This window comes from Hyaena hyaena, unplaced genomic scaffold (assembly GCF_003009895.1).
Source record: "Hyaena hyaena isolate Hyena2069 unplaced genomic scaffold, ASM300989v1 scaffold_0, whole genome shotgun sequence".
NCBI lineage: Eukaryota > Metazoa > Chordata > Mammalia > Carnivora > Hyaenidae > Hyaena > Hyaena hyaena.
The window spans coordinates 11,791,310-11,816,371 of NW_024080632.1; the positions used below are offsets into that span (position 1 = coordinate 11,791,310).

General features: G+C 49.3%; 1 protein-coding gene across 1 annotated transcript; it reads left to right on the forward strand.

Annotated features, from left to right (window-relative positions):
- Positions 1-1,774: 1,774 nt before the first annotated feature.
- HSPB8 (heat shock protein family B (small) member 8) lies at positions 1,775-17,032 on the forward strand. The gene is made up of 4 exons (XM_039217351.1): positions 1,775-2,005; positions 2,234-2,610; positions 8,894-8,957; positions 16,027-17,032. The coding sequence occupies exons 2-4, from the start codon at positions 2,244-2,246 to the stop codon at positions 16,184-16,186; spliced, it is 591 nt and encodes a 196-aa protein (XP_039073282.1). The 5' UTR covers positions 1,775-2,005; positions 2,234-2,243; the 3' UTR covers positions 16,187-17,032.
- The last annotated feature ends 8,030 nt before the right edge of the window (positions 17,033-25,062 follow it).

Genomic DNA, 25,062 nt, shown 5'->3' on the forward strand with positions numbered 1-25,062 from the left:
TGTTTTCTAGCTGCACAGGCTCCCTCCTCTCCTGCGGGCAGCATCCTTGAAATGAGAAGGTAGATGAAGGCTCTGTGGGGTTGTGGAAAGGAGGCCTAGAAAGGAAGGAGTCGGGGAGTCTTCCAGAATGCACCCATCAGCAGACTCACCCATAAAGAAACACATAAACACACTAAGCGTTCCACCCACTCAGATCCACACACGAACTGCTGGGGACCCAGCCACCCACTCAGAAACCTCACCCTGGCCCCAGCCCCAGTCCCAGGCAGGGCCAGCTTTCTTCTCTGTGTCATGCAGTGTTTCTCCCCGTTCTGGCTCCACCAGCCAGCCAGCCTCGCCCCTGCTGTAATTATAGGCACTCTGAGGCTTCTGTGCCCAGCCATGACGTCAGCCTCAAGCTTCTAGCTTGATGATTTCACCAGAGTCAAGTGGGGACCCAGTCACTGGGGATGGGGGCGCCTCAGCCTTCTTCTCTCTGCCAGTAGGGGAGGGAAGGGGGGGTCTCAGCTCAGGCCCTGGTTCCCCGCCCCCCACCCCTGCCGCTGTGTGCATGGGCCAACCGTCTGTGCCTCTGTTTCCTCACCTGCAAAATGGGGGTGGTGAGAACATCCCTGTTGTTGTCACGGTTTAACATGATGGCCACGTGCTCCCCACAGAAGCAGGTCCTTGAGAGGAGGCCAAAAATGATGGTAACTGCTGTTCTCCATAGGATTATTTTTAGCAAACGGGCTCATGCAGGCACTGCTGAACATCAAAACGATTTCTCAACCAATGACTCACTGAATTCCTCAACACCCCCACCCCACCACACCCCACCCCAGGAGGAAGGCGGGGCTGAGACCCTGAAGCCCCCCATGGGGAGAAGGGCATGCCCAATTGCCCACCTGTTGCTGGGGACAGATAGAACCCAAGCTCAAGGGGCTGTTAGGTCGAAGGACAGTTTACAAATTCATTCTCCAAGCTAGGTGGGAGGGGCAGAGAAGTCTAGAAAACATGTCCTCTCTGGGCTTTCAGTTTTAGACCAGAAACCCTGCCTGGGTACAGCACCTTCTAATAATTATCATTATTAACAGTCATACTATTACTAGTAGTAGAAGCTACCATTGGTTAACACTCCCTGTGATAGTTTCCTCATCTGCAAAATGGGGACAGCGGCACCACGCTTACTTTCCGGGACTGGTGCGGTTGAAGCCAGTTAATATTTGGAAAGCACTTAGAACAGGGCCCAGCATTCAGCAAGCGTTATGTAATGGAGAACTCCAAATTGAATATATAAAAGTGTCAGTCTGCTAAATGTTTAAGGATGATTGCCTCAAGTGTTCCTCATGACACATTCATGAGGTGGCTACTATCGTGTCCATTTTACAGGTGGGAAAACTGACAGCTCAACAGGTGGCTGGGGAATAATGTTACTGCTCTCAGAGAACACCAAAGGGTGGGTTGTTAAGTGGGGACTGTGGCCCAGAGCCACCTGCCTTCAAATCCCCTGGGCTCTCAACCCTCTCCTCTCCTTCATCAGGTCCCCAAGCAGGGCAGGACGCAGCACGCTCTGGGGAAGGTATTTCCGACGGTGACCTGAACCCTCAGCAGGCAGAGGGTTATTAATAGCCGGCCTTTGCACCGAGAGCGGGGAGGCGGCTCCGGGAGCCAGGGAGGGAGCGAGCGGAGGAGAGGGGGCGGAGTCGAGCCCAGCCGAGGGAGGAGAGTGTCCGGATCGGCAGGCTGAACTTGGCCCCTCCCTGCCCCCCGGGAGTACAGCTGTTCCCTCAGCGGATTCTCAGGGGCTGGTTCATCACCTCCGAATACTCCTGTGACAGGAGGCGCGGGCAAAACCCGCCTCCAGCCCCAAACAGCAATAAATAGAAGGCTCTCAGCCCAGAAGAAACAAGAAGTTTCTAGGCCTGCGTCTCTGGGTTTCTTAAGCTCCTGGCTCTTCTCTAGACATCTCAGTGGCTCTGGCTGAGAGCCTGGACAGTCTGGGAGGACAGTGACTGGCTGATCTCTGGTGAGGCAGAGCGGAGAGGGACCCTCTGGAATTCTGCTGGACCAACTGGTGGTGGCCTTTGGGGGCTGGGACCCCAGCCGGGTACACATCCCCTTATCCTTGGCAGTGGATGGTTCAGCATTTTCTGAAGCAGAAAAATAAGCTTGGAGGGCCAGCCGACCCACATCACCTTGCCGTGTGACCTTGGGCAGGTGGCTGCCTCTCTCTGAGCCTCCGTTTCCCCTCCAGCTCAGCAGCCATGGCTGATGGTCAGATGCCCTTCTCCTGCCACCTCCCAAGCCGCCTGCGCAGGGACCCCTTCCGAGACTCATCCCTCCCCTCGCGCCTGCTGGATGACGACTTTGGCATGGACCCCTTCCCGGATGACTTGACCGCCTCTTGGCGCAACTGGGCCCTGCCTCGATTCTCCCCAGCATGGCCTGGAACCCTGAGGTCAGGCATGGTGCCTCGGGGGCCCACGGCTGCAGCCAGGTTTGGGGTACCTGCCGAGGGCAGGAGTCCCCCACCTTTCCCTGGGGAGCCCTGGAAAGTGTGTGTTAATGTGCACAGCTTTAAGCCAGAGGAGCTGATGGTGAAGACCAAGGACGGATACGTGGAGGTTTCTGGTGAGTGAAGGGCAGGGGTGAGACAGAACAGGGAGAAGGGGGTAGGCCTCAGCCCTGGGAATGGCCAAGAGAATGTTTGTTCCCTTAGAGGGTGAACTGTGACAGCGTGACACAGGTGACTTCAGAGCTCAGGAATGCAGGCCACAGAAGCTATCTTTGTGAAAAAGCTCTCCTTTCCCTGGCTTCCAGGCAACACCTCCACCTGACCAGCCGCCGGGCCTTTGGAGGGCTCTGTCAATCAGAGCACAGTCAGGGAAGCAGAACCCACCTCATAGGTTTTGACAGAAAAAAAAAAAATTAACAGAAAGGAGAAGTTAAACAGATAGAGAAGAAATACAAAGCCAAGGACGAGATGGGGCTCATGGCACCCCAGTGTCTAGAAGGGTGTGTTTCATGCTCTGCCATGATAGAGCTAGTAATCAGCAGGCTTCAAGAGGAATGGGGCCCCTTGTTCCAGATAAGGAAACTGAGGCATGACAGTCACTATGAGGGTAGTAACTGGGACCTTGATTGAGCACTTTCTCTGCCAGGCACCGCACTATGCCTTTTACCTGTAGCGTCTCAGTTAAGGCGACCAGAGGAGGTGGGGCCTGTTTGTCTCTTTTTGCAGATGGGGAAACTGAGCCTTTTTAACAGAGGAGAAAGCTGAAAGTAACTTGTCCAAGGCCTGCCTGGGTCCAAACCGAGGCTGTCTCGGGAATTGGGAGGCCAGAAGCAATTTGATGATTTATTGAGCACCTACTAGGTACCAAGAACTGGGCTAAGACTCTTCTATTCCTTCTTCTCAAATCCTCACTCCAGCCCCCAAGAAGCGGGGCTGTCTCCTCCCATTTTACAGCCGAGGAGGCTGAGGCCCAAGCGGGACCGGTCCAAGGTCACGCCATGAGTCAGCAGTAGGAAGAGTGTGGGCCTGCCCAGGACGCCAGGCCGGGGTCCTTGCCGCCACATCCCAGCCTGGGAGAAAGGAAGGGAAGACAGGAGACTTCAGTCCCTGTTAAGCAGGGGGACAGCTTTCTCTCTCTTCCCTCCCAATTAATGCTCCATTAAAAAGAGTGTGTTCCTGGCACAGGATCGCAGACCGGAGAATCAATAAAAGCCATTGCGAAGGCGGGCTGGGCAGATACAAGCCCTGGCAGGGCAGGGCGGCGCGTAGGGGGAGATTTCAAAGCCTTGCAGGGCGGAATTGTAGACATCAGAGGCTCTCCCGGGTGTGGTGGGCCGGGAGACACGCTGGCGCCACGTGCAGATGGAGGGCTTTCCGGGTGGGCTGGGGAGGCAGGCCTGGGCTCTGAACGTGGCCCCGCCGCTAACCGGCAGGATGTGCGGACTGTTTATCTTCCCTGTGCTTCGTTTCCTTATCTGGAAATCGGGGTTCTGGTACACGAGGATTGTTGTATTAAAAGAGCTGGGGGGCGGGGGTCAAGTGTGAACAAGGGATCAGTACTGTTATTGCTGTGATCCTGCTGTTATTAAGATGCCGGGCACAGAGTCAGGCCCCCGCACACCGTGAACGGTAGATGCTCTTTGAGACCTGGGTTCAAATCCCAACACTGCCAGGTGGATGTGGCCAAAAAAGTCTTCTCACTGTTCTGAGCCTCAGTTGCCTTATCTGGAGAATGGGGATCATGATAATATCTGTCCTGCAAGTCTGTAGGGAAGATTAAATATAAGCTGACAATATATGATAATAAATGCACAGAACCTGTGTCTGCCTGGCACTCTGTAAATGACTCTTATCACCATCTCTCCCATCTTTGTTTTTAATTAGGATTCCACGGTCTTCCACCCTTGGTTGGAGGGGTCCCCGTGCCCTGTGACCCCTCCAAGAGACCTCTGAAGTATATTTCCCCCTTTCTCCTCCTTTCTAGGTGCTTCTTTTTTAAGAATTTTTTTTAATGTTTATTTATTTTTGAGAGGGAGACAGAGACAGAGTGCAAGATGGGAAGGAGCAGAGAGAGGGACACAGAATCCGAAGCAGGCTCCAGGCTCTGAGCTGTCAGCACAGAGCCCGACGTGGGGCTCAAACTCACAAACCATGAGATCGTGACCTGAGCTCCAGTCAGACGCTTAACCGACTGAGCCACCTAGGTGCCCCTCTAGGTGCTTCTTAACAGGTGGGCTCTGGCAGCTCCACGCTGAGATCTCAGCTAAATGCCTTACTAATCCAGCAGCACTGAATGAGGCTTTGAGTGAGTCTTGGAGCCTCAGTTTCCGTATTTGCAAAATGGGGCGGTTGGGTGCTTAAATAAGACAGTCAAAGCCTCTTTAGGTTGTAATTAGCCTCACTGGTGTGTAATTAACACCCTCAGCTTGACAGAATCCAAATCCCCTGACAGTACATATGGAGACTCTCATAAAATGGATTTAAGAAATTAGATTGATATCGGGGCTCCATTTAAAATCAGATGCAGTGTTTTATCCTGTATCACATCATGACAGACTTATCTTCTTCAAGTGCTGGGTGCAGGGCCCTGTGCTAAATGCCTACACAGGTCAGCTCCCAGGTTCCTCACGTGGAAATTCGGGTAGGTTTGTGACACCCACTTTACAAGTGAGGAGACTCAGAGAGAGTAACTCACCTGAGATCCCCGGGTCCTACATGGCAATGTCTGAAATTCAAAGCCAGGCCTGCTTAGACAGTTCCGAGTCAGGGGCTGGACTTCCTTCTGATTATGCGGCCTTGGGCAAATCCCACCACTGTTGGCCTCAGGCCTTAGGAGGAGTCGAACTACATTAGTATTCGCCAAACAGTACATTTTAAGATACCACTCGGCATCTGAGAAATGGAAGGAAGGCGGTATAGAATTTTAAAGGTACCAGAAGAAACAAGATTCTAAACAAGTTTCCTTACTACAGGACTTATCAGAGCTTTGATTTGCCAATGTAGTTTATGGATCTCTGGAGGCAGTCCTGTCTTATCAGACCACATGTGAGTGTCCAGTTCCAGGGAAGTGTCTGGAAAATGCTGAACTAGATGCTTTCCATGATGCTTATACAACCATACAACCCAACTCCCACCCTGCAGCCAGCAGCCAAGAAATGTTCTCTTCATGGGCCACTGGGCGCGGCCCTGGCCGAGGAGGAACTGGAAAGCCCAGAGGCCTTATTCCCACCCCCTCTCCTTAATCCCAGGGACTCTGCCTCCCCTGGAAACAGCACCTTCTTTCTTTAGCTGGGCCAATGGCTTTCCCCAAAGTGCTGATGCCTGCTTCCTGGCACCTACATTTCTCTCAGGCATGTTGAAAAAATAGCAGCTGCGAGGGGCCTCTGGCTTGCCTGGGCCTCCAGAGGAGTTTTTTTTTTTTTTTTTAAAGAATCATAATTACTTTTTTCTGTTTACGAAAATAAAATATTTCCATGGTAGAAAATGCAACTAGGAAAGCAAAATAGGAAATTAAAAATCCCTCATAATCCTTAAACTGCCCCAATAAATAGATATTCAAAAATATGCAAATTAAGCTTCAAGATAAGCCTCTGGTAGTGGCATCCACTTTCAACCAGGCTCCTCTCTATGGAAATCTTGGAGCTGCCCCTGCTCAGAGATCCTCCCCCCACAACCCCAATACCCTATTTTCAGGGAACGGACAGGAAAGCTTATTGTCACCCTCGTTTTAGAGAAGCATAAACTGAGGCTCAGAGAAGAGTAGAGATGAGCAGAGACTGACATCCAAAACTTACATGTCTTTGCTCTGGCACTTCCAAGCTGTGTGACCTTGGGCATACCGCTTAACCTCTCTGAACTTCTGTTCCCCATCCACAAAATGGTTATAATGGAAGTCCCCGCTTTCTAAGGTTGTTGTGAAAATTAAAGGAGTCGCTCTAGGAAGGGGCTGGGGCATTGGCTCCCACCAATAAAGCACCATATAAGAGTTCATTATTACTATTCTTTGGATCATTGCTGTTGCTTATTATTCCCAGGACACCAATGGTACAGAAGGGCTGAGTCAGAGGCACTGGCCAGTCCCCAGGGCAAGCAGGCCTCTGGAGGCCCAGGCTCTGGGGGGAGGGCGTCAGAGAACAGACAGTGCTCCTCCGGCCACAGGCCTGGGTTAGGGCTGGACAGTTGGTACTCAGGGATTTGGCAAGACCAAATCGACTCTCCCAGGGACAACATATTCAAAGCATAGCATGTTCTGGGGAACCAGACCCTCCAGTTTAAGAGCGAATTCCTGTCAGTGGACCCCTTGCCGCCCAGCCAGTGAGAGACTAAATTGATGCAACTTTTCCTAAGGGCAGTTTGGCAACACAGATCAAGTCTCAGAAATTCTAGAACTTAGAATTTATCCTAAAGATGTCATCAGGCCAGACACAAAGATCCGCACAAAGAATGTGCGGTGCCGTGAGGTTCTGTCTAAGGTCAGATGCTGTCTCAGTCCCCAGAAAGCCAGGGATTGGCTAAAATGAGCTTAGGGAATGCTGTGCAACCATTAAAAAAAATCACGTTGTCGAAGAATATTTGCCGTAGCCTGGAGAAATAATTATAATGTGTTGGCAAAAGATAACAGTTTCGAGCATCACATACAGTATGATCCCATTTGCTAAGATACATGATATCCTATATAACATTTATGTTCATAGAAAGAAAAGTCTGAAGCGTATACAGAAATGTGGCCTTGTCACAATAATGGCAGGACAAGCAGTTTTGATCATTTATTTCTGTATTTTCTACACTTTCTAGCAAACACATCTATTATCTCACAGTCAGAACGAAGTCAGTAATAAAGAAATTAGGAATAATAAAAAAAGTAATGGATAATAAAATCGCCTATAAATCGTCAGTTTTTTGAAAACCTGGGCTGCCAAAAAAAAAAAAAATCCCACGAGGTTATTTACAGTCTAGATTCCAAAGCTTCTCAGAAGGGTGCCCTGTGGAAATGAGGGTTCTTGGCCCGGGAATGTGGCCCCACAGAGGAGGAGCAAATAAAAATAGGAGCCGAAAGTCTCTACTTGGCACTAATCCGGTTTGTGTAAAGAGAAATTAGAGACTCTCCCCATTAAAAAGAAAATAAAAGAAAAAGAGTGAGGATCAGCCAGTAGGCTCAGAAGTTGCTCTATAAATTGCAAGGTGATAGCCAGCTTGGGCCCAAACCTTCTTGTAATCTTATCTTTTTCCTTCCTAAGAAAGAAAACTGCCCTCCCCTGCTACCCTCTAGAAGGTGGAGCAGGTAGAATTTCAAATCTGTGGTGTCTAAGGTGTCATTTCTTAAGGGAAGCCCCCTTCGGAGAGTCTGGGTGGGTTTTTTCTGTTTTTTGTTTGTTTAGCAGATCGAAACATCATTTCCAGGCAGTTCATCCAGTTTTAGGTACAGATAATGTGGCTCAAAGAGCTAATTGCAAGCTGGAACGGGCAGAAGGGCATCAGACCCCCAGCACTTGGTGCAGACTCAGAGGGAGCTGCTTTGGAGCTGCCGTACACCTGCTGCATGACCTTGGACCCGTCACTGGGCCTCAGTTTCCATATCAGTTACCAAGGGGGAAAGAAGCCCGCCTTCAGAGCTAGGAAAGGCTCTGTGCATCGTAAAGCCAAATGGGTAGCAGACTAGCTCTCAGCACAGACTGCACTTCTTTCCTACCACCCTCCTGGGTTGTGAGCTTCAGGGTTCGACTGGCTGGCTAGGGGAAAAGGCTCAGAGGCAAGACCTAGGGGAAAAGGCTCGGAGGCAAGACCTAGGGGAAAAGGCTCGGAGGCAAGACCTAGGGGAAAAGGCTCAGAGGCAAGACCTAGGGGAAAAGGCTCAGAGGCAAGACTTAGAAGATACAATGCAACATGTGGTTCAGTGTCTTTTTTTTTTTTTAATGTTTTATTTATTTCTAGGAGAGAGAGAGAGAGAGACAGCGTGAGCAGCGGAGGGTCAGAGAGAGAGGGAGTCACAGGCTGAAACAGGGTCCAGGCTCTGAGCTGGCAGTCAGCACAAAGCCGAGCCCGATGCGGGGCTCGAACCCATGAACCGCGAGATCATGACCTAAGCGAAAGTCGGATGCTTAACCGACTAAGCCACCCAGGCGCCCCAGTGTCCGTGATTTTCTAAATCTAACTTGTAACTGCCTATAAACCAGCATCGAGGCCTCCTGTCTGGCCCCTTGTCTTATTTCATCTTTACAACAGCCTCGGCTCGGGTGGGTCCGTTTAGTAGCTGAGGGACCAGAGAGGCTGAGAAAACTTTTGTCACTAGGCCAAATGGTGAGGTGGGGGCAGGGGCAGGATTTGAACCCGAGTCTGACTCCTGACCCAAGAAGTCCTGGGGGACATTGACGCTTATGTGTGGCATCTGCTCCCCTCTAGGCAAACACGAAGAGAAGCAGCAAGAAGGTGGCATCGTTTCCAAGAACTTCACGAAGAAAATCCAGTAAGTGCCCTGGCAGTGTGGGTTCCACGTGGGAGGAGCGGGTAGTGCCTGGGACCCAAGATCTGGAATGTCTCCATCTTGGGCATCTCTCTTTCCAGACAAGCCCCAGTGCTGGGGATTGAACCCTCACACCTAAAGGGGAGAGAGTGTCACAGCAAATCTGCGGTAGGGTCCCAGAAAGGGACACATAGATCATGCCATGACACCCGGGCTCAGTGCCCGTGAGGTGGGGAATTAACGATGCCGCTCTATAGACGAAGAGCCTGAGAGTTAGAGAAGCCAAATGATTCGTTTGTGATCCCGTGAAAATCGAGGCACCCGCCCCGTGGCATGCTGGGGAGAGGATCTCCGTCACCATGAAGAGAGACCCTCCCCTGATGCCCCGGTGCCCCATGGAATCTTTCGAAGGTTGCCTGCTCTGAGTGTCCCGCCACCACTGGGAGAGCGGGAGCCTTCCCTACAGCATCCAAAAGAATGAAACCAGAACTTGTCCTGACATTTCTGTTTCCTCCAAGGGGGGTGGTTTGTAGACTGAGAAGGGCACTGAGGCGCATGAAGGACGGGTTTCGGTGAGGGGTGTGGGAAGGGCTGAGCCTAGGGGACTCATGCAGCAGCAGGAAGGCCACCAGGCTGGGCCAGTAAATCAAAGCCACACCAAGGCCCTAAGGGTGATGCCTGTAGGCAGGGAGCCACAGCAAAGTGCTGATGGGACACACCTCTTCCCTGTGCTCCCTGTACTCAGAATTCGTCCAGCTGCCTGCACCTCTGGCTCTAAGGTCGTGTCCCAGTCAGTGCATTTAATCTTTGCAGCGAGCAGAAGAGACGTTACCCTCCTTGTATGTTGGGGAAATTAAATTCCTAGAAGTGTAAGGAGCCCCAAACCCATCCCTGAACTCAGCTCGGTGCTCATGCCTGGAGCAAAGGATGCCCTTTCCTCACCCGTGAAAGGGAGGGGGGTGGGTCTTGATTCCAGAGCCTCCGAGTGAAAAAGAAATGAGATCACAGCACAGCCACCAGCACACAGTTGGGCCTCCTGAGTGGCAGGTTGTTATTACTGTCATTGATGTTGTTGAGCACTCCACCCCTAGCCCTGGCAAAGATGTCCTGGTCTGGAGAGATTGCACCAGCTGAAGAGGCTTCCTTCAGCTTTGGGATTCTGCAGTCCCGTCTCCAGCCACGAGCCCCATTCCTGACCCGCCCGGCGCCTCCCAGTTCTTAGAAGCCCGCGGACGTTTCCTGATAAGGCAAACAGCTAACTGTTTCTCTTCACGCTCGCTGGCTCGCCTGCCATCCCCAAGACCCACACCTCTTCCTGGTCCAGTAGCAGTAGCCGGCTCACACGCTGCTGAGAGGGAGGGGGGAAGGAAAGGGGAGACAATTTGGGGAGGCTGATGTTTCTTTGAAGAGACTCAAATAAGGTCTCAGGATGGAGTCACAGGCAGGGCAACGCCGTGGAAGGGATTGAGCTGGAAAGAAGTCAGCAGGTTAATCATCTTTTTAAAACGTGGATTTCCCCATCCCTGAGGCCTCCGGGAAAACAGCTTGCTGGGGTGACTCGGCCAATAGAAATATTTAAAGCTGCTCAGGGCATATAGGCTGCGACTCAGCCGGGGTCCAGCAGCTGAGCTCAGCTACTTGGTGTAATACTGGGCTAGCCATTGAGCACCCCCCCCCGCCAGTGCCCTCCCTAGCCATCCTGGCCTTCCTGACCCTGGCCCCAGGGCCCTCCGAGCCTCCCCACATCCCACCCACAGGGGGTCCCCAGGACCCTCCTCCATCACTACGGCATGTGTCCATTCATTCTGTCTCGTCATTGTCCAGCTGTGCCAGTTGCTAAATATTTTGAAGCTCAGCTCTGGGTACAGGGAGACCTGACTCCATGATAAGGTGAGTGGGTAACTTCGAACAACCAGCTGAACTGCTCTGAGCTTGTCCCCACGTTCCCTCTGGACCAAGTTGTGATGGGGAATGAGAGCATGCGTGGAAAGCATTCAGCAAGGGTACAGACTCAGTGTTCAGTCTGCAAGGCTGGAGTCACACGAAAGCAGCTGGGACCTCCCAGGACCCCCTGGCTCTGCCCAGGCTCTAGACACCAAAGATGGCCCTGACCCATTCTCAGGAGGCTCCATCGCCTCTCCTTGGAAAAACTTGGGCCATCAGAGAACAGGGAGCAGTTACCTGCAAAAGGGTTTAAACCTTACATCCAGCTCTTCTTCTGTTAAAAAGAGACCATATTCCCACCAACAGTGCAGGAGGGTGCCCGTTTCTCCACATCCTCGCCAGCATCTAGAGGCCTCTGATTTGCTCATTTTAGCCACTCTGACTGGCGTGAGGTGGTATCTCAGTGTGGTTTTGATTTGTATTTCCCTGATGAGGAGGGATGCTGAGCATCGTTTCATGTGTCTGTTGGCCATCAGGATGTCCTCTTTGGAGAAGCATCTGTTCATATCTTCTGCCCGTTTCTTCACTGGATTGTTTGTTTTTCGGGTGTGGAGTTTGGGGAGTTCCTTATAGATTTTGGATACTAGTCCTTTATCTGATATGTCATTTGCAACTATCTTTTCCCATTCTGTTGGTTGCCTATTAGTTTTATGGATTGTTTCCTTTGCCGTGCAGAAGCTTTTAATATAGATGAGGTCCCAAAAGTTAATTTTAGCTCTTGATTCAATTGCTTTTGGGGATGTGTCAAGTAAGAAATTGCTGCAGTGGAGGTCAAGGAGGTTGTTTCCTGCTTTCTCCTCTAGGGTTTTGATGGTTTCCTGTCTCATGTTCAGGTCCTTTATCCATTTTGAGTTTATTTTTGTGTATGGTGTGAGAAAGTGATCTAGTTTCATTCTTCTGCATGTTGCTGTCCAGTTCTCCCAGCACCATCTGTTAAAAAGGCTGTCCTTTTTCCATTAGATATTCTTTCCTGCTTTGTCAAAGATTAGTTAGCTGTACACTTTTGGGTCCAATTCTGAGTTCTCAATTCTATTTCATTGGTCTATGTGTCTGTTTTTGTGCCAATACCATACTGTCTTGATGATGACAGCTTTGTAGTAGAGGCTAAAGTCTGGGATGGTGATGCCTCCCGTTTTGGTTTTCTTCTTCAATGTTACTTTAGCTATTTGGGGTCTTTTGTGGTTCCATACAAATTTTAGGATAGTTCTAGTTTTGAGAAGAATGCTGGTGCAATTTTGATTGGGATTGCACTGAATGTGTAGAGTGCTTTGGGTAGTAATGACATCTTAACTATATTTATTTTTCCAATCCATGAGCATGGAATATTTTTCCATTTCTTTGTGTCTTCTTCAATTTCCTTCATAAGTTTTCTATAGTTTTCATCATACATATCTCTTATATCTTTGGTTAGGTTTATTCCTCGATTCTATGGTATTTTGTGCAATTGTGAATGAGATCCGTTTCTTGATTTCTCTTTCTGTTGCTTCATTGTTGGTGTATAAAAATGCAACCAATTTCTGTACGTTGATTTTGTATCCTGCAACTTTGCTGAATTCTTGGATCAGTTCTAGTAGGCTTCTGGTGGACCTCATGCTGGTCAGAGTGGCTAAAATGAGCAAATCAGAGGACTCTAGATGCTGGCAAGGATGTGGAGAAACGGGCACCCTCCTACACTGTTGGTGGGAATGTAAACTGGTGCAGCCCTTCGGAAAACAGTGTGGAGGTTCCTCAAAAAATTAACAATAGAACTCCCCTATGTGCAATAGCACTGCTAGGAATTTACCCAAGGGACACAGGAGTGCTGATGCATAGGGGCACATGTACCCCAATGTTCATAGCAGCACTCTCAACAATAGCCAAATCATGGAAAGAGCCTAAGTGTCCATTAGCTGACAAATGGATCAAGAAGATGTGGCTTATCTCTACAATGGAATACTACATGGCAATGAGAAAGAATGAAATCTGGCCATTTGTAGCAATGTGGATGGAACTTGAGGGTGTTATGCTGAGCAAAATAAGTCAGGCAGAGAAGGACAGATACCATATGTTTGCAAGTATAGGAGGCTTAGGAGGAACTTAATGGAGGATCGTGGGGGAGAAGAAGGGGAGAAAATAGTGGGGGAGAGGGAGAGAGGCAAATCATGAGAGACTCTTGAATGCAGAGAACAAACTGAAGACTGATGGGGGTGGGGGGAGGGGCAGGGCGGTGATGGGCATGGAGGAGGGCACTTGTGGGGATGAGCATGGGGTGTTATATGGAAACCAACTTGAGAATAAACTATTAAAAAATAAATAAATAAATAAAAGGAGACCATAGCAAGGGATAGAGGCTAACAGCATTAAAGATCATGGTAACGGTTAGCTGAGATGTTCATTTGGATGCAAATGGAAAGATTGAGAGAGAATGGAAGAGGAATCATTTTCCCTCCATGGTGGTTCAACATATCGGTCAGCTGGTGAGAGATCTTGAACGAGTCTATCTTTGTCTCTAAGCTTCAGTTTCCCCATATGTAATATGAGAGCACTGTCCTGAACAATCAAGAAGATTGTTTGGGTTCTGACATTTTGGAGTTCGGTGATACCACAACCGTGTACTAAAATATTCACAGTTATCCAGGTGCCCACTTAAATGGTCAGTGACTGCAGCAACAACGTAGGGGCTAACATTTATTGAACACTTAGGGTACGCCTGGCACTGGGCTAAGCCCTTCACTTTCATTATCCCGTGTAACTCTCCCAGGCAGAAACTGTTAACCCACTTTTCATATAAGGACATTGGTTCAGAGGGGCTAGATCACCAGTCCCAGGTCACACAGCCAGCAAGAAGCAGAATTCAGACTCAGATCCACCTGCCTGCAAGGGTCATGCTCTGGACCAGGGCTGCCCTGCCTCACTGTACCAGGTATGCCACCGGTTAGCATGTAAATAGTTAAACAGAGTCAGCCCATCCCCAGCAGTGGAAGGGAGGTCCAGATTTTGGCCTTGTCTGTGCTTCAGAAGTTTGACTTGGCATCTGACCAAGGTCCCTCCTTCTCTTCCATCCTTGCCAGCAAGGCCCCTTGTTAATCTCCGTGGCTCTAATTTGGCAGACGCCTCCTGGGGAGATGCCGCTCATGTAGCTACATGTTGCTACTCACAGCAAAAATGCTGCAGCCCCTTCAGGAAGGATCCTCCCCTGACCAGGAATGCTGTCTGGCTCATTTCTTGGTTCTTTCATCAAAACCCCTGCATTTATAACAGGCAGAGCCATCCCAGACCAGTGGAAGGATCCAGGCTGATTGGCCCTCCTAGCTTCCTTACCATGATCCTTTTATCAAAAGTCTGGTGCCAGAGGAGGCAGGAGAGCAGAACATCATGATCGGCGACTCTGGGTTTGGAGACCAAGATTCCAATTCCATTCCCATATGCTTCTTACCAGCAGCGTGACCTTGGGCAAATCTCTTCACCTCTCTGTCCTCAATCTCCTTGGCTGTAACTCGGGACAGTAACGGAACATGCCTGGTGGAATTATTGTTAACAACTAAATGAGATGATACGCAGGTGAAAGTCATAGTTCCCATCATCTTTATTCATAATGGCATCCCAGTGAGGCCATGAGCATGTTCTCATGATGCCAGTAGTATGTTGAAGGAACCGTGTCTCAGATTGCCTCATTCACCCCAAAACGATCCAAAAAAATCATAATATATAGCTTCAGAACTGGAGGCAGAGTTGGACTCAGAAATCCTGTCTTTGAGGTTCTCACTCAGTGAGCATGTCGCTTGATTTCCCCAAGTCTCTGTTAAATGTTTTATGCAACAGGCACATTAATTCCTGCCTATTAACCATTGTAGGCTCATTATGCACTTCTAGCCAGGTAATGCCTATAAATGTGTTTTGAGAACTAAGTAATTATGACCTGCCAAGAGCTACTTCAGATGTGACCCAAATCAAGGTTCATTCTTTTTCTTTTTATTAAGTTTATTTATTTACTTTGAGAGAGAGAGAGCACAAGCAGGTGAGGGGGAAAGACAGAAGTCCAAGTAGGCTTCCCATTATCAGTGCAGAGCCCAGTGCAGGGCTTGAACTCACAAACCGTGAGATCATGAACTGAGCTGAGATAAAGAGTTGGAGTCTTAACCAACTGAGCCACCCAGGCGCCCCTCAAGGCTCATTCTAAGCATCATAGAGTATGTTACCATGTGGCCAGCCTGTTCCATCATTAATTCACCAGTGACGCATTCTGTAATAAAGCACTCTCAGCAGGCACGTGGCAAATGACAATGTGTTACCTGCTGTGAGCAACACCTTACTTTAGTTCTATAAAGGGAGATGGTGGTCATTTCCGCCAGCAGCCAGTCCAGTGTGAGTAAAGACCTCAACCAAGGACCAAATATCGGGGTCCCAGGAACCTTTTAAGTTACTGTTGCAACACCACTTTCCCATTTGCAAAGCATGTTCAGACTCTGTCTCACTTTGAATACTTTACAAGTTTAATGTTACTTGGAAGCTTAACGGAGTATCTCCGTTTGCAGATGAGGAAATTAACTCAGGGCAATTGAGTGACCTTCTCAAGATCATACAGCCAGGAAAGGGCAGGGCCAGGATTCAAACCCGGTGTTGTATGCCCTAAGAGCCTAAATTTGTATCAAAAACATTTTCTTTTGGGGTGCCTGGGTGGCTCCGTCAGTTAAGCATCCAACTCTTGGTTTCGACTCAGGTCATGATCTCATGGTTCATGAGTTTAAGCCTCTCATAGAGCTCTGTGCTGACAATGCAGAGCCTGCTTGGGATTCTCTCTCCTTCTGCCCCTCCCCTGCTCACGCGCTCTCTCACTCTCTCTGAAAATAAATAAACTTAAAAAAAATATTTTCTTGGGGTGCCTGGGTGGCTCAGTCCGTTGGGCAGCCGACTTTGGCTCAGGTCATGATCTCACAACTTATGGGATCGAGCCCCGCGTCGGGCTCAGTGCTGACAGCTTGGAGCCTGGAGCCTGCTTCGGATTCTGTGTCTCTCTTTCTGTACCTCCCCCGCTCACACTCTATCTCTCTCTCAAAAAATAAACACTTAAAAAATTTAAAACACATTTTCTTTCAAGTGTAAGCTACATTAAAAATAATTCATGAATAATATCTTGTGCTTCTCCTAGGCTTCCCGCAGAGGTGGATCCTGTGACAGTATTTGCTTCGCTTTCCCCAGAGGGTCTGCTGATCATCGAGGCCCCCCAGGTCCCCCCCTACTCACCATTTGGAGAGAGCAGCTTCAACAACGAGCTTCCCCAAGACAGCCAGGAAGTCATCTGTTCCTGAGACCTCAGTCTTGGTCCATCTTTATCCCTCCCCAACTCCAAGGCTTCTCTGATTCCAGAGCACATTACTTTAGCTGAATGCGTAGATTTAGTGTGACTAAAATGTTACGGGTGGGGGTGGACTGACTACGGACTCACTGGGTAGTGCCGCAGTAGGTGTTTCCACAGGACAGTACAATTGACATGTCCTGCTCAATTGCATTAGGCCAAGATGCTGGGAGATTTTCTTTCTTTACCTTTTCAATCATGATGAAAACGTTGCACGTTCTATAGTTGCAAAAACAGATAGAAGGGGACGTAATATTTCACATTGTATCTTACCTTGCAGCTAATGCAAAAGGTTGTTTTTCTCTGGGGACCTCTCTGTCACCCAGATTCCTATTCTGGGCTCCTAGTTTCCATGCCTGCCCCACGGTGTGGTTGATGGAGCTCATTAGCTCTCCCCATTGTGTTTCTGCAGCCCTGGCCTCCAGAGGGTTATACATCGGTCTTCCCTCCCCATGTGGGATTTATCCAACAGCCACATGAAAACAGTGCCTTCTGCTCTTCACCCAGGCATTTATAGCATGTTCCCAAGTTGGCACTCCCTGAGGCCTCTGGAAGCCCATTTATTCTCTGGCTAGAGTCTCCCCTTTCTTGTGCCTCCTATGTCCAATTTGGGATTTTTACAGAGGGGGCTGTCTCCACACAGCTCCACCAGGAACCAAGCAAAGGCCAGACAGACTGGCAGGCAGGCTAGTGGTATTGTGTATATGAGTGAGACATGTGTGTCATTGTTATTTGAATTGTGCTGTTGTTTAGGGGGAAGTAACAGTAAATAATAATAATAAAGGAGCTGATGTTCTTAGCTTTGTGTGTTTCTTTTGATGACAAACTAAATGCTATACCACTTAGATACCCAGGTTCACTTAGATACTTGCTTGTGCAAGTAATGCAAGTAATGATGCTCAGAGAGGAATGGTTTAAATAACAAACATCTATGTCTGACTTTATAAGGAGTCTGGAGACGAGTGATTTCAGGGCTATTGTTTCCATTCTTATGCCACCAAGAGCCCAGAGTTCTTTTTCCTCTGCCATCTCTGATAAGTCTACAAGATCTGTCCTCATGTTTGCAAAATGGCTGCAATAGCTCCAGTCATCTCATCTCATCTTCATATGACAACACACAGGAAGAGAAGGTGGGGGATAAAAAAAAAAAAAAAAGTCTTCTCATTTGACTTTCTCCTTTCTAAGTGCACAAGACATTTTCCAGAAGTTCTTAGAAGACTTTTTTTTAATCTCACTGACCCAAACTGGGTCACATGCTCTATCCCTGGAGCCAATCCCATTTAATCCCCATGACACCCTAAGAAGTAGACATCCATTTTGCAATGAAAAAGCTGATGCTAAGTGACTTTGGTAAGTCACAGGATAACAACAGAACTTGAACCTAGATGTTTGCTGTTGGAAGAGCTAAGGAGGGGCTCCTGGGCTGAATTTCAAGGGCATGTCTAAGCCCACAAATGATGGCAGAAGTCAGTGAATATTTCCTGAGCACCTACTTGCTGGGTCCCATGCTAGGAGCCAAGGATATAGTAAACAAGGAGTCATAATTTCTGCTCATAGGAGCTCACAGATCCATAACAAACATGCAGAGAAAAGCATGCCCGTCCCTCACTTAATTCCTTCCTGTGTACCAGACACCATGCCAGTGCTTCCTGTTGCAATCCATGTCATTGCTCGGCAACTCTATGAGGTATATTCAACTCTCTTCCGCACTTTACAGATGAAGGAACAGAGGCATAGAAGGGTTAAGAGCACTGCCCCAGATCACACACCTGGTGAGTAGGGGGCCCAGGCAATCTGACTCCAGACTTACGATGAAATATTACCTCGTTCTGCCTTTCTCTCAACAAAGAAAATGTAAGGGTGGCTTCAGTGAGTCCGTCACCTTGTAGGAAGAGAAGACAGATGATATTTCAAGTTGGGGCTTTTCAGGGGGAGGAGGAGAGGGATGATGGCTTATCAGAGGAGGGGGAGAACACCTGTCAGACTTGAAGATGGGCAGCGGTGTAGGACATGAGCAAGTAAGGGTAGGAGTGGGGGGAGAGGGCTCACCGGCAGAAGAAAACACATGAGCCTAGATGAAAGGCATGTCCCTTTTGAAGTCCTTTTATGGTCCCCCATTGTTGGAAGGATTGAGTATGAGCCTCTTGGCGAGACTTGCAAGGCATTATGGGATCTGTCCTTGGGCTCTCTCTCTCTGCACTACCTTAACCCCTTACCCTCACCCTCCAGCCCCACCTAATTTCCCCTCTGTTCCTCCAACCAGACAAGCCCTCTCTTGGCTACCAGAACTTTGATTACACTTCTCTCTCTCCACGATTACTCTCTGGCTAGTTCACCCTCCTCACTGGCTAATTCTTCAGGGTTTCAGCTCAGACTCCCACCAGGCTGCCAGAGTCTGCCCTCATCCCTACCCACACAGCACACCAGCTTGGAAGAAATAATAACAATCCTAAAAACCAAAAGTAACCCTAACTGCTCTACTTTCAAGGATGAGAGGAGGAAAATTCCTACTCCGTTGATGTTTGTTCAACAAATATTTCCTGGGCACCTGCCACGAGTGGCACAGTGTAATGGGTGTCCTTATACCGTGAGGGTCTGGTGAGGGAGGGAGGAAAACGAAGCCATTATTTCCATGCTTGCCGCTTCCAGGCTTATGACTGGTGGGACCCTGAGTGGGGAGAGCAGGAAGCCCACCCTCTGGGTCTGCTGTGCTCAGTGCAATGTTTGGTACATCAAGTAATAAATATGTACTGAGTAAATGAATGGCGAGGGTAGGTCGCCCTGGAAAATTAGGCCAAAGGCAGGATCTCAGTTCTGATCTTCCAGCTTAAAGACACAAGCCTTGACATTCAACTAGATGACTCAGCCCGTCACAGGAGACCTCCAAGCGAAATAGAAGAGTGTTTTTCCTGAGCCTGGGACAGGGGGGTGCCTGGAACCCGCTTCCCCACCAGACTCCCTTGACCTGGCTCCCAGGAAAGTCCTATTTGCAGCCCCCACCTCTGCCCCCTCTCAACTGCCTGCCAGCCAGTGACTGCCAGTGGTGATATATGGAGATGCCTTGATTTGACCTTGAAGGGAAGAAACAAATTAATGTGTCTCGAAATAAATTCCCGGAATCAGCGCTGGCTTCTCTTTCCCCCCGCCCCCCACCCGGTGCCTCACAAGTTGTGCATCATAATGTGAAAATCAATATTGTCTATTAAATGAGCCAACACCTGGAGCTGGTAGGGGGCTGGGCTGCAGTGGGGGGGGGGGCTCCTTCCGGCAATGTCCGGAGCCTGAGAATTGTCAAAAGGGGTGGAAGGCTCAAGACCTGCTGAGGGACCTGCTGCCTATTACTGAGGGCCAACTGTGTCCCTTATCTGCAGCAGGGCAAGTCTCCCTGACCCCCAGCTCTAAGGCTTCCTGGGTGCAAGCAATGTGAGCGATGGGGAGGCTCCTGAGGGAAAGGGAAGGGTAGCCACATGCAACAACGTTGCCATGGCTGTTCTCCAAGGATAACTGAGATATGAGGAAAGGGAGAGATTCCAGGCCCGGCCCCCCAAGGTCAGCAATTCCAGGTCTATTTACTGAGTGCCTTTCTCCAAGCTCGGCGCCAATTCAACTCTATGCCCAGGTACGGTGGCATCAGGTGTCCAAATATTGAAATAGCTCAGTACCGCTTGATAAAAAAACACTGCCTACACCTCTAAGGTGACCTCATTATCCTAGCCTGTGTCATGCATGTCTTTTTATTTGATGCTTTGACCACTTGGGGACTTGTTGACCCTGGAGGGACTGCCCCTCCCAAGCTTGGCTAATTCCTAGAGATAGTGAAGGACTCACCTGCAAGCACATTTTGTGTATGAAAACCAACAAATCCAGACCCCACACCCAACCACAGTCTTTATCACAGTCTTACAGTCTAAACCACTATCCACCTGCCGTTAATCATCCAAGGGCAGGTGCCAGACACTGAGAGACAGCCCCTGTGCCCCAAAGCTGGCTGAAATTATCCAAACGAGCATGTCTACCCTGCCTCACCTTCCTGCAGAGACCAGAGCGAAAACTCCCGCTCACATTTCCCTGTTCCCTTTGTCTCTTAACGGACTCTGGTGCTTCCCCACGTGTGCCCCTGCAATGTGACAAGCGATCTCCTCTTGGGACCTGCGAGTACAACAAGCAAGTTTTTCAGTGGCCCATCGTCTCCTGATCTTTTGGCCTTGCCATAACCGAACAATAGTAAAACCTACATTCTAAAACACAGATACCTCCCCCGCCCTTCCAGGCCCTCTGGGAATAAGTAGCTGCCTTGGGAGCAGTGGCCATTCTCAGCAGTCAGTGCCCTGGCCCTATCAGTTGTTAAAGAGTTAGAATATCACCCCGCCCTGCCCAGCCTACTCTGTCTCAGGGACAGTACTAGACTCTGCAGAACAGGACAGATGTGGGAATCTGCCCTCACGGGTCTAATGGGGTTTCAGGTAATAAGCGAGTAAGCAAAGAAAATAGCAGGTTCCAGGGCGGGACTGAGCATGGGCTCTGGGATCAGGAAGTAAGAGGGGCGCTAGGGATATGAGGTCTGACACCACTGTGTGTGACCTTGTCACTTGACCTCTGCAAGTGTTTGTTTCTTTATCCACAAGAATGGGGGGGGCGGCTGGTGAGGGAGGCTGATACGAGGATCCAATGTGTGTGTGACGTCTTCAGCCCACAGGTGCTAGTGCAAGGTAAGCCCACCATAAGCAAGGAGCAGCCGGTGGCCTCAGCCAGGCCCCTCCTGAAAAACTGAATCCAGGGTCTTCCCCATGGGGGATTACCGAGCCACTGGAGAGCCTGAAGTCTGCACCTGCTGCTGACGCTTCCCCAGCTTCTGCCTCCCAGTGCTCAGTGCCTCCGTTTGGGAGAAGAAGAGCAGAAATTAGGGGCATTGAAGGGATATCAGCTTCCATTGTCAGGGGTCTGGAGGGAACGGGTCACCACATCTCCACAACCTTACTGGCCAAGTGCATTCCCTGCCTAAGAACGAACCTGCTATTGTACATCAGGAGAAAGCAGCCATTGCAACTTTGAAATCTGAACGGTGGCATATTTAATGAAAGAGGAAGATGTCTGTAACCTCTCCAGCAGTCAGCACAGTCCTTAGGGCGCGGCGAGTGCTCAGAACATCGGCTATTATCATCACCATTGTTAGTGTGGGTTGTCCTGCAAAACCGTGGAGAGGGTTCGTTTGAAAAAGAGAAGACAGAGGGCTGAGAACACACTGATGGTAGACTATAGCGTTTCCCCCAGGAAGACTTGGAAACTGAGGACAGACACAGGTGAGCGATACTGCTTGGCTGGGTTCACACTTCCCCATCCAGGGCCCGAGCGGAGGTGCTGAGATTCTCTCCTAGCCTGGAGCCTAGATGCCCAGCTTCCATTACCTCTCACTGGCCCAAGGGAAGGCTAAGGGTGAGCTCATGCTCTAGAAAGATTTTGAGAAATTCTGATGTTATTGGTCTGCGGGGGAGCAGGGGTGGGGGGGGGGGGATGTGGCCTGGGCATGGATATTTTTAAAAAGCTCTCCAAGGGTTCTAATTGGCTGCCAGGGTTAGGAACCACTGGATAGCTGGGCGCTGGCACAGGGGCCACACCGGAGCTGCCCAGAGAGGCTGGGAGTGGTTATCAGGGGCGAATTGGGAGAAATGATGTCAAAGGTGGAAACCCGAAGGATTAGTATGAACAACAACAGCATTATCAAATGTGTACGGTCTATGCTTTTCACATCCAGTTTTCCATTTAATCTGTAGCCAGACTACAATGATCCAGAAATGTACCCAAGTTCCCGCAGCTGGGAAGTGGTCCAAGAGCTAAGACCATTGGTCTGGTCACCGGCAGAGGGGTGCCAGATCAGCGTGTTACCTAAGCCAGGGAGCAGTTGGGGTGGGAAGGAGGAAGAGTTTGTGGCAGTGGGAAAGATACACGGGTTCAAGTAGACATGTCTTGAAAAAAAAAAAAAAACAGAACCCTTAATCCTCCACGCCTTCATCTGTAAAGTGGGACTCATTCATTGCCACCCTGAATATCCCCCAGAGGGTGGCTGGGAAGATGAGCCAAAAGTTTATAAACTACAGAAGACACTCCCTCGGCAGCTCAGGAAAGCAGGGAAGGCAGAGGAAAGGCAAAGGCCAGCTGTCTTGGAAACAAGCCTGGTGACCTGATACCACAGGACGATTTCATTTTTCCTCTGCCTGTTTGTGCTCTGTCAGAGCTGCGTGACAGACTGGCTTGTTCTGGTCCTGACAGGGACAGCTTCGAAAATCCACAGTAGACAGGATGACAGAGCTTCCTGCCGAGAGCTGTGCATGCTTGTGCGTGCACATGCCCGCCAGACCCTCAGATCTGAGCCGGCACAGACACAGTTGTTGGAGGGCAAATAATATCTTTGCAGAAGTGACAGAAATTGAGAATCTCTGGATATGTCCAAGATTTCACACTAGATTGGCAGCGCCCCAAGTGAGTTCCATGAAAAGAAAAAGAAGTGGGGTGGGTTCAGCTTCCCCACATAATTTTGGAAAGTGCTGGGGTAGACCAACTTAAATGTCCTTCTTTAGGGGCACCTGGGTGGCTCATCGGTTAAGCATCCGACTTTGGCTTAGGTCACGATCTCACGGTTTGTGGGTTCGAGCCCTGCGTCGAGCTCTGTGCTGACAGCTAGCTTAGAGCCTGGAGCCTGCTTCCGATTCCGTGTCTCCCTCTCTCTCTGCCCCTCCCCTGCTCTGTCTCTCTCTGTCTCAAAAATAAATAAATATTTTTTAAAAATTTAATGTCCTTTTTTTAAAATTTATTTTTGAGAGAGAGACAGACAAAGTGTCCACTGCCCAACTGACTGAGCCACCCAGGCGCCCCTTAAATGTCCTTCTTTAGTCTGGCAATGTGCATTGGGAACTGCAAATGGCAAGCACAGCCAATAGCTCTTGTTGGATAACAGATTAGCCCTAAAATGTACTGACCTAAAACAATAAACACTTTTGCAGTTTCTAAGGTTCAGGAATTGAGGTTCAGCTGAGTAGATCTGGTCTGTGTCTCATTACATCAAGTCAACATGTCAGCGGGGCTGTAGTCATCTGGAGGTTTGACTGGGGCTGGAGGGTCTGCTTCTGAGCTGGCTGAAACAGCTGTTGGCTGGAGACCTCTGTCCCTCTCCATGTGGGCCCTCCCATGGGGCTGGTTGAGTGTCCTCAAGACACAGCAGCTAGCTTCCCTCGGACCAAGTGACCCCAGAGGGAGCATGAGGCAGAGAGGCTGGCATATCTTTTGTGATCTAGCCTTGGAAATGGCATGCTGGCACTTCTGCTGTAGGTTACTGGTGGGCCCTGGTGGGCCCCACTGTAAAGGAACCTAGAGCAGATCAGAATTTGTTCCAACCTGAGGCAGGGGATCTGGGCTTTACTCCTTGGCCAAGGTCTGCTCTAGGATGCGAGTGAAGGGTGCAGGCATCAAGCTCCTTGACCCTGTGAGCAAAGTAGTTCTAGTAGCCCCAGGGCGGTTCAGCAAAGAAGATTCACGTATGCAAATCCATATAACAGAGTACCCAGAAGCCAGGCGAGGTGTGCACAGGAGAGGTGTGCACGGGAGAGGTGTGCTCAGGAGAGGTGTGCACAGGAGAGGTGTGCTTGGGAGAGGTGTGCTTGGGAGAGGTGTGCACACACGGGAAAAGGTGTAGAAGAAACCTGAGCAGACCACTGGCAGTGTCTGCTGCATTTATACTCACAGAGAATTGGAAATGACAAAATGGCTCAGGGTTAGTTAGATACACATGGTACTTCCATAAAATGGGAACAAGTATGCAGCCATTAATTCCCAAGCTCCTGAAAATGATTTAGTGTCACGGAAACAGCACACAGGAAAAGCTGATCTCAGATAATCAGTATGTACATTTCTTCTTTTCCATTTAAAAGAAATATAAAATTGCAGCTGACTTTTAGTTATGTAGTTGTTATAAATTTGCATGAAAGTTGTTATTTTGGAGGGCACCCAGGTGACTCAGCCAGTTAAGTTGCTGACTTCGGCTCAGGTCATGACCTCACAGCTTGTGAGTTCGAGCCCCACGTCAGGCTCTGTGCTGACAGCTCAGAGCCTGGAGCCTGCTTCGGATCCTGGGTCTCCCTCTCTCTCTGCTCTGTCTCTATCTCTCTCTCAAAAACAAACAAACATTTAAAAAGTTGTTTGTTTTTTAAGAAGAAGGTAGGTGTTCAAGTTATATTTTTTCCTTTGTGCATTTCTAGGTTTTCCAAATATTCTGCATAGACAATGTATTGCCTTTGAGACAAAAAAAGCAAACCGAGTGACTAAAATCTAAGATTTGATTCTTGTAAGGACACTTTGATGTAATACATCACCTGCTGCAGATTTCACTTCCTCTGATACAACGTGGCATTTGCAGAGCCGTAGAGCGAGATCATTATGTACACACACTGCAGAGAGAACTGCCCTAGTTCGAATTCTGCGCCATCGTTTACTAGCTGGGTGACCCTGGGCAAATGTCTTAACTTCTCTGTGCCTCCAGCTCACGGGCAATGGCATAGGGGTGAGGAGAGAATGTCCTGTAGAGCTGCAGTGGGGAATAAGTGAGTTAAGATATGTAAAATACTTAGAGCAATTCCTGGCACATAAAAGGCCTGGCAATGCAGATGCCTTTCCCTACCCGGCCCTCCATCTAATGACTAGTCTGAATGGCTAAGGTCTTGTGTTGTGCTTTCTGCTGTCATTAAACCTACCCTGTCCCACCTTCGGGGCCCTGCCAGGCATAAGTGGGTAGTGGAGAATGAATCACGTCGCCCAATCAGATTCATCCGTGCTCAAGTC

Excerpts from the sequence above, each read along its gene's own strand:
- HSPB8 (XM_039217351.1), top strand. The coding sequence starts at position 2,244 with ATGGCTGATGGTCAGATGCCCTTCTCCTGCCACCTCCCAAGCCGCCTG. Across the intron at positions 2,611-8,893 it reads CGGATACGTGGAGGTTTCTG|GCAAACACGAAGAGAAGCAG; the intron begins GTGAGTGAAGGG and ends GCTCCCCTCTAG. Across the intron at positions 8,958-16,026 it reads AACTTCACGAAGAAAATCCA|GCTTCCCGCAGAGGTGGATC; the intron begins GTAAGTGCCCTG and ends TGCTTCTCCTAG.